This window comes from Schistocerca serialis, chromosome 5, assembly GCF_023864345.2.
Source record: "Schistocerca serialis cubense isolate TAMUIC-IGC-003099 chromosome 5, iqSchSeri2.2, whole genome shotgun sequence".
Lineage (NCBI taxonomy): Eukaryota > Metazoa > Arthropoda > Insecta > Orthoptera > Acrididae > Schistocerca > Schistocerca serialis.
Window position 1 is genome coordinate 693,424,943 of NC_064642.1, and position 16,463 is coordinate 693,441,405.

At 41.5% G+C, this 16,463-nt stretch overlaps 1 protein-coding gene across 1 annotated transcript in view; it reads left to right on the forward strand.

Annotated features, from left to right (window-relative positions):
• LOC126482181 (hemicentin-2-like) overlaps positions 1 to 16,463 on the forward strand; it is an 865,734-nt gene that overhangs the window by 457,331 nt on the left and 391,940 nt on the right. Inside the window, exon 2 of the mRNA XM_050106159.1 lies at positions 2,865 to 2,997. Within this exon, the coding sequence (XP_049962116.1) occupies positions 2,865 to 2,997 (133 nt within the window). The remainder of the gene's footprint in view (positions 1 to 2,864; positions 2,998 to 16,463) is intronic.

Here is a 16,463-nt window from a genome sequence, read left to right on the forward strand (position 1 = left end):
TGCAGCAGCATTACTGAGAAATTCAACGTATTACGAGCGTTATCCACAAAGTAGCAAACGCTTTGGTCTATCGTGGCGGAAGGCGGGGACACAGCCACCGTCTTGGTGCTATAACGTTCCTACCCTCAGTATTCATGCGATAGTAGTGTATGGTCTGTGTTTCTACTACTTTGCCTTCTGTGACGTGTTAAAATGTGCGTTTCAATAGAAAATCTATCCATTTGTGAGGTGCGTTCTTTGATTAAGTTTTTGCTGGGGAAGAACTGCAAACCAATTGAAATTTATCACGATCTTTGTGATGTGTATGGAAAAGCAATAATGAGTGAAAACCGAGTCATTTTAAAAATGGGTGTACAAATGTTCACAATGATGATCGCAATGGTTGGCCTAGCCTTGTGACTGACTAACTGATGATCAAAATGAACGACAAAATTTATGGAAATCGTCGTTTCACCATTACGGAACTTTCACAACTTTTCCCCAAATTTCACGGAGTTTGGTTCCTGAAATTGTAGCGGAAATGATTGACTACCACAGATTATGCGCTAGATGGTAACTGGTGGTGAGAGTTGGGTGAAGAATCTCGTTAGTGAAACAGTTTGTCGATGGCATAGGGACATAAAAATTCTCCCAAGAAACCAACGACGTTTTTGCGAAAGCTGCCAGCAAGAAAGATCATGGCTATTGTGTTTTGGGAATCTTAGAGTCTAAGGGAATTATTCTGATTTCCTTGAATGTACCACAGTTATCTCAGGGAGGTATTGTCAAATACTGACAAAGTTAAGGCGGGGAAAATGTGGCGCAAAAGTTTTGTTTTTCCACGACGTCGCGTGTCCACACACGGCCAATAGTACCTGAGAGCTCCTTAGACGGCTAGAATGGGAGGTGTTAGATCATCCACTACACTGCCCTTAATTGGCGTCAAGCGACTGCGACCTCTTCCCAGCAATGAAGACATCGCTCACTACAAAACGCTTCGACACTGACACCGAACTGCATGCCGGTATAAACCATTTGTTGGAATCTCAGGCAGCAGATTTATAGAGAGACGGTACTATAAAAGACGTGCCACAGTATGATACATGCCTCTGTTTCAATGACGATTATGTAGGAAAAACAGCTTAAGAGTGTATCTTTAAAATGTTTCTAATAAAATTTGGTTTTTCAATATTCTTAGTTTTTTATTTCGAAATGTCTTTTACTTTACGGATAGCCCTTGTATTAGACTGAGAAATCAACAAAAAGTGAAGCACCCGGAAGGAGAGGGAAGAGCGAAATGAAACTTATTGTGCACATGATGTTATTTCATTGATTACAGAGACAAATTTACAAAGAACTTGATAGTAGGAGTCCACTTAACAACATCATGTTGCAGCCCCTCTAGTCTGGACGTGTGCGTTAATTTTATATTCTCTCATAGGGCAGGTGGGCCCGCAACTGCTTAACTGGTTCTTGATATCACGGGTACTGAGACTGAGACGGAGTAGCCGACCGCGGTGGTCTAGCGGTTCTGGCGCTGCAGTCCGGATCCGCGGGACTGCTACGGTCGCAGGTTCGAATCCTGCCTCGGGCATAGGTGTGTGTGATGTCCTTAGGTTAGTTAGGTTTAAGTAGTTCTAAGTTCTAGGGGACTTATGACCTAAGATGTTGAGTCCCATAGTGCTCAGAGCCATTTGAACCATTTTTTTGAACTGAGACGGAGTAGGTTCCAAAATGGCCCAACACCTCTGTCGGGGACAGATCTGGAAACATTGCTGGCCATGGGATTATCTTAGAATCACACAGACAATTCTTAAACACACACTTCATGTGTCGAAGAGCATTGTCCTGTTGAAAAATGGCAGCACAGTAGTGTCGCTTTAGAGGTGTGGTAAGGGGGCCGGTCGCTGTGGCCGAGTGGTTCTAGGTGCTTCAGTCCCGAACCGCGCTGTTGCTACGCTCGCAGGTTCGAATCCTACCTCGGACTTGGATGTGTGTGATGTCCTTAGGTTAGTTAGGTTTAAGTAGTTCTAAGTCTGGGGGACTGATGACCTCAGATGTTAAGTCCCATAGTGCTTATAGCCATCAGAACCATTCTTGTGATAAGGGGATACATCTGCGCCTCATAAAACGCCGATAAAGGAGAAAGTAGAAGGACTGGGCCTTGGGGGAGGGAGAACTTCATTGGCCTTTTGTTGCACACAAAGTTTTATTCGTGTAAAAATTAATTCGAATATCAATTGTACTGAAAGAACTTGACAAATGAGTGGTTACCAGATATCTAAAACGCGCAAGTTTGCCATTGAGACAATAATTCTGATACAGTTACAATCAGTATAAGCAACAAACTGGGATTACATAATTGCCTGAACAGCTTGTCGTTATAATGCTTAGTAGTTGCACATCAGATGCTAGCAGCCGATTTACTCTAATGCTACATCATAGGATTATTGTATCATGATTAATGGTAGAATAATAGGGATCAATCGTTACAGATCAAATGGCAGAAGTCACTTTACGTTAATGGAATTTCATTGGATTATAGTAGTGCGATTACAATAAAATGCTTTCGGTGTTAAGTATCTAGAGGACTAAACCGAAGACAATCTGAACAGTGACAAAGTTGACTTACAGACAGTAAGTGATACATTTGGCAAATGAATTCGTTACTGAGTAAATAGAATAAGTAACTTTAAAACATAAAAGTATTTCATCTGAAACACAATGCCCGAAAAGGAAATAGTTTCCGCTGTGCGCTGTGAGATGACTTTAGCCGTGTACATGTAGTTGTCTGTATCACAGTAGTAAGCGCTACTATATCAGCAAGTTTGTGCACATTTGGTTTACTGTTGTGACCGTGGTGCGGCTTTGTTTTGTGTTTACAGTGAGCACGGAGGCGGTGGACGCGGTGCTGGGCCGCAGTGTCACTTTGCCCTGCGACATCGAACCCGCGACCCGCGAAGACCGTGTGTACATGGTGCTCTGGTTCCGGGACGACGTGGGCAAGCCCATCTATAGGTGAGTACGCTCATCTCTCTGCCCTGCTATTTGTAAGACACGTGGGGCTAATGAAGTGAGCGACAATTTACACATGTATCAAGTCCGTACCCTTATAGATTTGAGAACAAAAAAACCTGCAAGGAGGATCCATACGAGTAACAGCTTCACATTGAGTTACCATAAAAGAACTATTTGCGAGTGGTACATCATGAAAAGTAAAAGCATCCAAACTCGTAGCTAAGGAACGTTGAGCAGAGCCAACAAGGAAAAGAGCAATATGAAGACATGCTTCACCAGTTACAAACTGAACGTCAGTTGAAACAAACTTAAATCGACCATCACGAAATGTGGCTTGTTCATATCAATTATTTTAGACGTTCCAAATATAATACACAGGCAAATAACATGCACTGCGGCAGCCACCTTTTGACTTTAGGACTCTTGGACACAGATAATACGCCGGCTGCAATGATGAAATGAGTTTTTCATCTTCAAATGGATATGTGTATCCCATTACGTTTAGTGGCCGCAGCAAAAGTCTTTTTGGCTGTAATTACGTTTCGGACTCTTGCTTTTGTTATTTGGGATTCCATATGTACCATAATCATTTCATCATGGCAGCCATCCACACACCCGCTAACGTAACTTTCTTAAAATCACGTCAAAACTGTTGGAGCGTACGAATGCAGTATCTTTTCCGCGGCAAGGGTCGAGTAGTAACTTCTGCAAGGTCACGCTAATACCAAAGATAATACGAAGGCAAAGATATGGGACAGCAACAGCAGGACTCTAGAGTTTTGAAAAGATTAATGTGTAATGATATTTTGCACGCTCTTAAAATTTCATCTTTTTAATTTCGTAACTGTAACTTTATATTTAAAATATTGAGCCATGCTGCCTCTATAGCCGTCCATAACTCCGAAAGTTTTTCCGGTGCCGGATTGTGTGCACGAACTGATCTACCGATTATGCCGCATTATTGTTTGATGCGATTCATATCTGGTGATCTGGATGGCCAAATCATACGCTGAAATTGTCTAGAATGTTCTTGAAATCAATCACTAACAACTGTAGCCCGTTAACATGGCTCATTGTCATCCACAAAAATTCCATCGTTTTTTGGGAAGATGAAGTCCATGAATGGCTGCGAGTGGTATCCAAGTAGCCGAACATAACCATTTCAAGTCAAGATTGATTCAATTGGACCAGGTGACTCAGTTTAATCCATGTAAACACAGCCACCACCAAATTGCACATTGCCTTGTCGACAATTTTGGTCCATTGCTTCGTGGCATCTGTGACACACCCGAACCCTACCATCAGCTTTTACCAACTAAAATCGAGGATCATCTGATCAGGCCACGGTTTTTTATTCGTCTAGGCCCAACAGTTACGGTCGCGAGCCCAAGAGAGGTCCTGCATGCGATATCGTGCTGTTAGAAAAGGCACTCGCGTCGTTCGTCTGCTGCCATAGCCTATTAACGCAAGATTTCGCTGCACTGTTCTAACGAATACGTTCCTTGTACGTAACATATTGACTCTGCTGTTATTTTACGCAGTGTCGCTTGTCTGTTAGCACTGAAAACTAACGCGAGCGCCACTGATCTTGGTCGTTAAGTAAGACTTTAAGCCACTTCTTCGTTCGTGCTGAGAAGTAATGCCCAGAATTTTGTACTCTTGGTGCGCTCTTGACGCTGTGGATCTTTTTCGAAATGGAGCGTCCCATGCATCTAACTCCAACTATTATCCCGCATTCGTAGGTGGCTAATTCCGTCGTGCGCCAATAACCACTCAAACTTACCCTTTGAATGTAAAGAAGGCTCTTTTCAAAGTTTATTTACTGTATGATAAGCTTGGTTTCTCTCTCTTACTGTAGTAGGAAATACTGTGTCTCTTCCCTATCTTCATGTGCTGGTGAAAACTCAACGAAAAAAACGGACTTAGCTCTTTATTTCCCTGGACCTTTCTTTTGGCCATTGGAGTACATGCTGACACACACACACACACATCAGTCTGCAGAATGCTACAAAGTGAATACATTTTGATTCGTAAACAGGAAGTACGTTGTAGAGACGAGCGAGAGACACGAATGCGAGCAATGAGAAGCGACGGAGGAGAAAGATGGAGTGTTAGGTAGCCTGCAGATTGCAAGCCGGCTGTTTATCTCCATATAGCTTAATTTATGAAGGTAATTTACTCTTAGCTTACCGTAAACGTCACAGTGTATATTACAGGCTCTTACAAGTCTGACGGCGTAAGCTTCCAGTACATAACTCTTGCCAACACAGTGTGGAGGCGAATATCCATAGTGAGCACCGACTACGGGGCTCGGACGTTCCGTGTTGCCTTAACTATAAAAAACTGCATACTAAGTCTCAGTTAGCCTGTCGGGTTTAACGTAAACACTCGGTGCCAGTAATAAAAGTGTGAGCTGTCATACTATCCAATGGTTTCTATAGCTACGCTAAATAGGTGCTCCCAAGCTAGAACTATATGACTTTTACTACACCTGAAGGAAGTAGAGAGCTCTGTTCCGTCTCCATTGCTAGGCTGATCCTAATCCCAAACTACCACCGAGAAGAGGTGTACTTACACTCATGGAACTCATTTTCATGTAGATGAACTTATCTAATGTCAGTGCAGTTGAAGTTCTTAAATGGAAACTAATCAGCATCAAACAATACCTCCATATACACAGGGTAAAATTATCCAGTTTCGTGTATCTCATCTCCGAAACACACAGGAAATGCTTATCCAATTTTACATCTACATCTACATCTAAGTGATTACTCTGCAATTCACACTTAAGTGCCTGGCAGAGGGCTCATCGAACCATTTTCATACTAATGTTCTACCATTCCACTCTTGTATGGCGCGTGGGAAAAAGGAGCACCTAAATCTTTCCGTTCGCGCTCTGATTTCTCTTACTTTATTATGTAGATCATTTCTCCCTACGTTGATGGGTGTCAACAAAATATTTTCGCATTCGGAAGAGACAGTTGGTTACTGAAATTTCGTAAATAGATCTCGCCGCAAAGAAGACCGCCTTTGTTTCAGTGACTGCCACCCCAACTCGCGTATCATAGCAGTGACACTCTCACCCTTATTGCGCCATAACACGAAACTAGCTGCACTTCTTTGCACTTTTTCGATGTCCTCCGTTAATCCTACCTGGTAAGGATCCCACATCGCGCAGCAATATTCCAGCAGAGGACGGACAAGTGTAATGTAGGCTGTCTCTTTAGTAGGTTCGTCGCATCTTCTAAATGTTCTGCCAACAAAGCGCAGTCTTTGTTTCGCCTTCCACACAATATTATCTGTGTGGTCTTTCCAATTTAAGTTGCTCATAATTGTAATTCCTAGGTATTTAGTCGAATTAACAGCCCTTAGATTTGTGCGATTTATCGCATACCAAAAATGTATCGGATTTCTTTTAGCACCCTTGTGGATGATGTCGCACTTTTCTTTGGTTAGTGCCAATTGCTACTTTTCGCAACTTACAGAATTACTCTATAGATCATTTTGTAATTGAAATTGATCGTCTGATGATTTTACAAGAATGTAAATTACAGCGTCATCTGCAAACATTCTAAGGGAGCTGCTCAGAGTATCACCTAGATCATTTATGTAAATCAGGAACAGCAGAGGGCCTATGACACTACCCTGCGGAACGCCAGATATCACTTCTGTTCTACTCGATGATTTGCCGTTTATCACCACGAACTCTGACCTCTCTGAGGCCTAATCATGAATCCAGTCACACAACTGAGATGATACTCCACATACACGCAATTTGATTGTTAATCGCTTGTGAGGAACGGTATCAAAAGCCTTCTGGAAATTTAGGAATATGGAATTGATCTGAGATCCCTTGTCGACAGCACTCATTGCTCCATGGGAATAAAGAGCTAGCTGTGTTGCACAAGAATGATGATTCATAATGTTAGAGTACAGTATATGCTCCAAAACTGAAGTCAGTGATATGGGTCTCTAATAGAATAGGTTACTCGTACTTCCTTTATTGAATATTGATGTGACCTGTGGTACTTCCCAGTCTTTAGGAACAGACCTTTCGTCAAGTGAGTGGTTGTATATGATTACTAAGAAAGGCGCTATTGTGTCTGCATACTCTGAAAGGAACGTGATTGGTATACCATCTGAAACGGAAGACCTGCCTTTCTTAAGTGATTTGAGCTGTTTCGCAACACCTAAGATATCTACTTTTATGCCACTCATGCTAACAGCTGTTCTGCTTTCGTTGGGGATTATTCATTCTTCTGAATTTTGCTTGCTTTTTTCGTTGATTCTGCAACAGTGTTCTGACGTGATTTGTGTACCATGGTGGATCAGTCACGTCTCTTATTAACTTTTGCGGTATGAATCTATCTTTTTCTGTTGATACTATATCCTTGAATTTGAGCCATATCTGGTCTACACTTACATAATTAGTTTGGAAGGAATGGAGACTCTCTTTCAGGAAGGCATCAAGCGAATTTTTACCTGCTGCTTTAAAATAGATATATTTTTCGTTTATTTTACTGGTTTTGGTTGATACGGTTTTGAGACTCGCTACATTGACCTTGTGTTCACTAATCCCTGCATCCGTCATGATGCTCTCTATTAGATCATGGTTATTTGTGGCTAAGAGGTCAAGTGTGTTTTCGCAACCATTTACAATTCGTGTGGGCTCATGAACTAATTGTTCAAAGTAATGTTCAGAGAAAGCATTTAGTATAATTTCGGAAAATGTTTTCTGTCTGCCACCGGCTTTGAACATCTATTTTCGCCAACAAATCGACGGTAGCTTGGAGTCTGTATGAGTGGGGTAATTATTTGTCATGAGATTCAAGTTTTCTTTGAACTGTTCAGCTATTATATCATTTGAGTTGGGGGGTCGGTAGAAGGAGCCAATTATTATTTTGGTACGTCTGTTGAGTATAAGCTCTACCCATAGTAATTCGCAGGACCTATTTCAACTTCACTACAAGATAAACTACTACCAACATACACAAACACACCACCACCTACTTTATTTAATCTATCCTTTCTGAACACGGTTTGCACCTCTGTAAAAATTTCGAGAGAATTTGTCTACGGTTTTGGCCAGCTTTCTGTTCCTGTAACGATTTCAGCTTCAGGCTTTCTATCAGCGCTTGAAGTTCTGGTACTTTTCCAACACGGCTACGACAATTTACAACTACAATACCGACTGTAGCTTGGTTGATTCTCGTCGTTTCTTTGCCCTGTACTTTTTGAGACTGGAGACCTTTTTGATATTTCCCGAGACTGTCTAACCTAAGAAACCGTCCAGTCCACGACACACAGTCCCTGCTACACGTATGTGCAGTTGACGGACTTTGAGCGAGGGCGTATAGTGGGCATGCGGGAGGCCGGGTGGACGTACCGCCGAATTGCTCAACACGTGGGGCGTGAGGTCTCCACAGTACATCGATGTTGTCGCCAGTGGTCGGCGGAAGGTGCACGTGCCCGTCGACCTGGGACCGGACCGCAGCGACGCACGGATGCACGCCAAGACAGCAAATTAGGGACACTGTTGCTCCTGGGGTATCGGCGAGACCATTCGCAACCGTCTCCATGAAGCTGGGCTACGGTCCCGCACACCGTTAGGCCGTCTTCCGCTCACGCCCCAACATCGTGCAGCCCGCCTCCAGTGGTGTCGCGACAGGCGTGAATGGAGGGACGAATGGAGACGTGTCGTCTTCAGCGATGAGAGTCGCTTCTGCCTTGGTGCCAATGATGGTCGTATGCGTGTTTGGCGCCGTGCAGGTGAGCGCCACAATCAGGACTGCATACGACCGAGGCACACAGGGCCAACACCCGGCATCATGGTGTGGGGAGCGATCTCCTACACTGGCCGTACACCACTGGTGATCGTCGAGGGGACACTGAATAGTGCACGGTACATCCAAACCGTCATCGAACCTATCGTTCTACCATTCCTAGACCGGCAAGGGAACTTGCCGTTCCAACAGGACAATGCGCGTCCGCATGTATCTCGTGCCACCCAACGTGCTCTAGAAGGTGTAAGTCAACTACCCTGGCCAGCAAGATGTCCAGATCTGTCCCCCATTGAGCATGTTTGGGACTGGATGAAGCGTCGTCTCACGCGGTCTGCACGTCCAGCACGAACGCTGGTCCAACTGAGGCGCCAGGTGGAAATGGCATGGCAAGCCGTTCCACAGGACTACATCCAGCATCTCTACGAGCGTTTCCATGGGAGAATAGCAGCCTGCATTGGTGCGAAAGGTGGATATACACTGTACTAGTGCCGACATTGTGCATGCTCTGTTGCCTGTGTCTATGTGCCTGTGGTTCTGTCAGTGTGATCATGTGATGTATCTGATCCCAGGAATGTGTCAATAAAGTTTCCCCTTCCTGTGACAATGAATTCACGGTGTTCTTATTTCAATTGCCAGGAGTGTATTAAACACATCTCCTCCTTTCCCTCTCCACCTCTTCCTCCCTCTGTCTACCTCATCCTCCCACACCTGTCTGTCCCTTCGCCTCCCCCCCCCATCTTTGTCCACTCCCTCCATCCCCTTTGTCAGGCCATTCCCGCCGCCCCTCTTCTTTTTCCACCCACCCATACCACTCTACATCTTCCACTCACTTCATGAATCTTCCCTTCCTCCTCTCTCTCTCTGTTTATTTGCTCCTACCCCTCGCTCTGTCTGTCCCCTCCTCTATAATTCTCATTGGCACATGAAACTCTTGCAAAACAGTACAATAAAGCAGGCTAAAACTCCTCCCCCAATAATATTGCCATGCAGGCAGCCTGTATGCCAGGAGCTGGAAAACAAGTTGTTGCCAGTATCTCTGCACCTGTTATAGCTAGGATGGTAGAAAACCCACAGTAATGAAGCATGCTGTTTCCGTGCCAAATCTGGTTGAAATCTAACCACGTTTTTGGGAGTAGTTCCCAGACATACACAGATAAACACACAAACTCTACTTTACAGAGATAAAACAGATGAAGAAGCTTCCGTCGCCTTGGAAACAGTCTCTTGTAAGTTTAGATTAGTAGCAATTAGGTCGACTCATGATATTACGCTTGTGGTTGCTTTTCCCACTTTTATTACATGACTTATAGCTTGCATTATGAGCTGCCAGTATCATCCATTCAGAGTGATGCTGATATATTAAGAATTGTCGTACATCCCCCGTTTGTATCTGTACTTAGTATTTCTTGCAATTAGCCACATTCTCTCTTGATATTTACTTCCAAAGGTCATCTAGCATGAGAAGGCAAAAGTAGGAGACTACTAACTGTAACATGGACTGCTTATAAGGTATGAAAGTGTCTCTGTGTCATAGGCACACAGTTGTGCAGAAACTTCGACCAATGTGGATGTCCAAGTACAATAACAACTAAAGTTCAAGTTTCATTGGAAGAGCTGATTTTCTTTATTATGCTTCAATGTGGGTGTGACTACAGACATTAGACGAGTTCCATCTTGACAGTACTTGGAGGAAGTTGTACTTAATTGGAGTATGGCTGCTTTACCAGTTCTGGCGCCACTTTCACTGTATTTCCATCTGTTTCATGAATGTCTACGATGAATTATGACACTCCTCTTGTCTGAGTTATGATTCCATCCCTTCCAAATGGAATAGCTCCTTTCACAATTGTACATTGCATAGTCTATTTGTACAGGCATTTTCAAAGGTAACACATCAGATCTTATTAAGGGTATGTGTGTGGCTGCACTTCTTTAAAAATTACGCCCTTGCTACATAACAGTTACACTGTGGACATGTTAACATTGAATTTTTTTGCAGTTTGCACTGACAGACATTGGTTCTACATTTAACAGTTACAAAATGTGTATTTCATGTAGTCCCATCCACTACTAGAGATTGTAGCTGATTTATCCCTATATTACAAGGGCTTGTGATCTGCATTGATGCTACCAGCCACTACCTACCTCAGACACCACCCATCCAACAACTCTGCACCAGCAGCTTATTTTTTTATTTTGCTTATACATGGAGGTAGCATCTCACTGACCCCAGACCACATTCATCTGCACTGCCTGCAGACAGCGAATAGTGGTGTTACATACATTTCTCTTACATGAAAAATGTTTTTAAAACCGGATGTTCCGATTTGTCATTAAGGCCCAAACTCAGTTCACATTTGAAGATTTGACGTGTTTATACCCAAGACTTTGATCCTCTTCCAGAACACTTAGAAGATGCACTAAATCTACTAAAGAGACGGCCTTCACTACGCTTGTCAGTCCTCTTATACAGTATTGCACATAGTATGGAGCCCTTAACAGGTATGATTGCCAGATCTTTAGGGAGAAGGACATAACCGATTTAGCTCTGGATCCTTACCTAATCAACACATGTGATCCTCAACTGTTTGCAACAGACAACGATGGAAGCAACATAAACAGTGTTATTACAATAATACTTCATTTTATGATAAGACTTGAATGGTTGGTTGCCTATAATATAAAATTATACCTGGCAGCTGAAGTATCATCTGAACTGTACATTGGTTATAAAACGTATGCTGCGTACCACAGAACCACTTATTGCTTCCCTTTAAAGCAGTAATGAAACGGCCAGTAAAGAAAGACGGTGACACTAAACTAATTTTTCTTTAAATAACCGTTCATTCACTATTTAGTTTCACCGCAACGTACAGCATGGATTTGTAATTTGTAAAGGTAAATTGAAATGCTGTGTGGATAGGGCCTCCCGTCAGGTACACAGTCGGATGGTGCAAGTCTTTCTAGATGACGCCCCTTCGGGGACTTGCGCGTCGATGGGGATGAAATGACGGTGATAAGGACAACACAACACCCAGTTCCTCAGCGGAGAAAATCTCCGACCCGGCCGAGTATCGAAGCTGGGCCTTTTGGTGTTGCACTCTGTCGCACTGCCCACGCAGCTACCACGGGCGGACATTTGTAAAGGTTATAGGCCTAATATTCTGTTACAAAATTGGAAGGTCTTCAAACCAATATTTTACTGTCAAAACGATAGGAGCTACAGTGTTGTCACACGTGGTGGCAAGTGTGTCGGGATGTACTGAATGTCGAAATGTAATTAGTGTAAGAGTTTCCTTGTAGTTTACAGGCAAATAAATGAAACTGTAGGTAGACAAAACACACCTGTTGTCTTCGTAGGTGACATTAGCGTCTCTTTCCAAGGTTTTTTTTTTCCTTGCTCAAAACTGAAGTTTCTACTACTTAATAAACAATTGGCTGTAAAACATCGCAGAGGTACACTGTGAAAATGTGGTATTGTTAGAGTAAAAAATTTCTAGCAGTACTTCAAAGTTATAAATAGTAGTTTCAGTCTGCTAATAGTATATTTTTTGTCAGCCCACTTTATAAAATTAGTAAGACGTTTACCAAATCGTAAACACTACCAGCTTAATAAATTAAAACTATAGTAAGACAGAACTAATACGTTATCGGGTGCAAGTTATCAACTTTTACCTCACATTCTTGTATATAAAATTTAGGTTTCCAACAATTTAGGGAACGAATAGCTGTTAAATGTATTACATTGCAGACAGTTGTTCGGTATTTTATTTAACATTTGAAGCATCCAGCAGGATGTACTATCTACAGCACTGTGTATCAGTGTGAAAATGCGTACCACCACCTTGGAGGTATAAGTAGCAACTTAATATCATGTTTTTAATGAGGAAGACATATATCAGGACTTGTTATATGAGTTATATTTGGAAGACAAGCAAAATGCACGTGTTTTTTTGTAAATACATTGCTACTCTACACCCAAAAGCACATAATTAAGGAGGAAATTTAGTGGTATTTATTAAAATGTCAGCCTTGATTTTTAGTTAGTAGATGTCAGATGTCTTATTTTTGATAAAGTAATACAGACAAGTCTCATTTGGCAATAAAATTGTTTGCTTCAGTAAAAGATAAACTGAATTTTTCGATATATAATCATATTTTCATATCAGAATACGCAGCCTGCTCATGTATAAATAACATCTCAACATGCAGATGAGAGTATCATCACATGGCAGTCATTAAAACCAAGCGAAAGTATTGCGATGATCCCCCTCTGACATAAGGAGAAACAGACATCATATCACAATAAGAGAAATCAGTTCTCACCAATAATGATATAGCTATTGGTTATTTTGGTTTTCCCTATATAGATATGTAGAACTATGCACCATTCACATAGGTAAGAAACAAGAGTTACTGGACTTGGTAAGCTACCAAGTTTTGGCTTCTTTTCAAGTCAGTATTCAAAAACACATTTACATAATCATAAACAGGAGATATTTTTAAAATTTTTGACAGAGTAGTAAAACGCTTCAGTAATTTTTACATGATAATACACACTCAAAAAACAATTATGTCTTTATGTTTGATTGGTGTGGTTTCAATAACAACCAGCTTAATTTTTAATATAATTTAAAAAATCAAAGCACCCTTTCTAAGTTGATCCAATTAGAAACTGATGATTATGAGCTGATCCTCCATGTATCATTTTACATAATAAGGATATTCAGATGTATTAATTTCTGTGGGTTCTCCAGAATTCAGACACCTTCCAAAGGTATTTACCATAAATGCTGATAACCTCTGTGGCTAGATTTATCCATACATGTTGATTAAAGAAATACATAAGCCTTGTAGCACATCTACAATTGTTTCTTCTTTTGCGAAGTGCAGTTTCTGTTCTTCCGTTATGGCAGTTATTTTTTCCCGCTATGGCAGTTGTTTCTGACATATATACCAGATCGAGAGTTTTTGATTTCGATCCCTTCCATTCCCAGTTTCCTTTTCCGTACACATAACATATTTACTGTACTTAAAGGAATTATTTCTTTAATAGGAAATGGCGAGTCCATTTGATAAATTTGTTATTTTTCATAAGTTCTGTGGAATAAAATTAGTTGTGGGAAAAAGTCCTAGTTTCTTAAGGTCTGTGTGGAGAGTAACATTAAGAATTGAAAAAAAAGTTTCCGTAACTTTAATATATGTAAGACTACCGTACAACAATTGCGTTGTCTTTATTGTAGTCTGTGTTAAGAGTCTCCATGTAGTTTACAGGAAAGTAATTATAAGTGTTGGTGGACCAAACATAGTCTAAATCATGTCTTTGTCTTGATTGCCTGGGACGCTTACTTGTACACCAACCAACTTTCGCAAATTCTTTTTGTCCCAGTAGACAAACATGCTAAATAAAACATAGTTACTGTTCCGTATGCCATCCGATTATTTACACCATATACAGGTAATCGTTACAGAGTACAGTAGAGCTCATTGTAAATACTGTTGCTGGTGCTTAATAAACTTATCCAGTCTACCGCAAAATCAGACAAACCGTTCGTCCTGTTGTTATATACCATAGCCTCAAGTATGTTTCTACCATATTCTTCAGTCAAGGAAGATGTAAAAATCCTTGAAGTTACATATAAACGATAAGTGTTACAAATAACTTCTCCAGGCACGCTAAACACAATAGAATAACAGCCTACCATTTGTGTGTAAGGCAACTTTCTGACGTGAGCAGGAGAGGGGACATGGGAAGGGGTGGGAGAGGGTTGTCATAAATCATCCTGATTCCACTTGGTACAGATGTAGATGGAGCGAAAGCTGTGCCAGAATTAGTACTGCATCCATACGCGTTGGCCCTTTTTATTACACTAAGCAAGTTCGTGCTATTGTTCAGATTATGGACTCACTTTCAGGAAAGTGGACCAGCACTATTCAAGTGAACACTAGGGTGATCCACTGTAGAAAAACATTATCGATTCTTCAGCTCATCCGTGCCCAGCTGACCTGTTGTTCCACTTAATATGACTTTGGCGTCAATGCAATATTTACGTGTATCGAATCCTTGCAGCTAACCTTTTGTTCTTTTCTAATCCATGCTGTCGAAATTAATTTTACAACTTGGGTAGGAAGTTAATGGCTCTAAGAATGCACGAGCCGGCCGAAGTGGCCGTGCGGTTAAAGGCGCTGCAGTCTGGAACAGCAAGACCGCTACGGTCGCAGGTTCGAATCCTGCCACGGGCACGGATGTTTGTGATGTCCTTAGGTTAGTTAGGTTTAACTAGTTCTAAGTTCTAGGGGACTAATGACCTCAGCAGTTGAGTCCCATAGTGCTCAGAGCCATTTGAACCATTTTTTTGAATGCACGAAGTTTCTTCGTTTAAAAAATTGTAAAGTTTCGTAGGGATATTATAGGAAGTCTAAACTGTACCACCTACTTCGAAACTCACAAAATAGAACTATTATGGATACCGTAACATATAACTGACTGCTAAAAGCCATTCGACAGCCAAGATCGCATAAACTTTTTCTTCAAATTTAAGACTACCTGTTTCTCCAGACTTCGCTGTCATCTTCAGATCTTAAAAAGCTTTTGTTGTTAAACACGTTCGTCTTACGCTGCACTTCACTCACGAGTGTATGAAATAAGCACATTTTAAAAAGTTTGTCATCGTAGAATTTTAACCACTTGACATCTTGTGGGTGAGGTTTTACACGAAAAATTTTCAACAACTGAATATGACAAAAAGTCTGTTAAAACCAGTTCTTTGGATAAAGAAATATTTGATGCTATCTTGTCTGTTGAATGTTTTTTTAACAATTAAAACAGTTCGCCCTTCAATACTCTCAAAATGATAATGTTCAGCTAACTGTCTACAATGTCTCTCTTCTTTGGCTTGTTCAGATGATCTATTTCCGCCATATCGAACACAACGTCATGTAATGAAACGAATACATTATTGAAGCAGCACTTCACTCTAAGGTTAATGGATTTATTGAAATAAAGTAGGTATTACATTTCCATGTCATGAACTATTACTGTTTTACTCTGATGCAGTGAATAAATAAGAGACCAGGTTACCCAGTATCAACGGTTGGTTAACAGTTGCTTGTTTTTTGCGAGTAAGAGGCAAACATGCACTATTTACTATTCTTTGATGACAGAGGCAGTAGCATCATAGGAGAATGTATATATGAAAACACTGTGAGGCAAATGTCACACGGAGTTTTCTATGCGTTAGCGAAAACGTTTGTTTGTTGTTTGAGGGGTCGCTATTCACTTGATTTTGAGAGCGGAACGCGTTGATAAATATTAGAGTGAATGGCCACGACTGTAAATAATAAAACCCGCGTGCAGGTGAGGTTTGACATTTAAATGGGGAGCTACCCACAGTGTTGACGCCCTTCACACCGAGCAATTATTTTAAAATGTATTCAAATTGTTGTGGCCTGCTGTAGTATGCTGGCTTTGATAACATCGTTTACTAGTCTCCGCACACAGGATTCGTATCATATCGTGAAAAATACGAACCTTAGTAAACAGTACACACACACACACACACACACACACACACACACACACACGCGCGCGCGTACACACATACACATGCAGACGTTTATATTCGTCTGATGTCAGAACTACCAGATACATTCCCGTTGCATCCATCATGCTCATCCCATTTG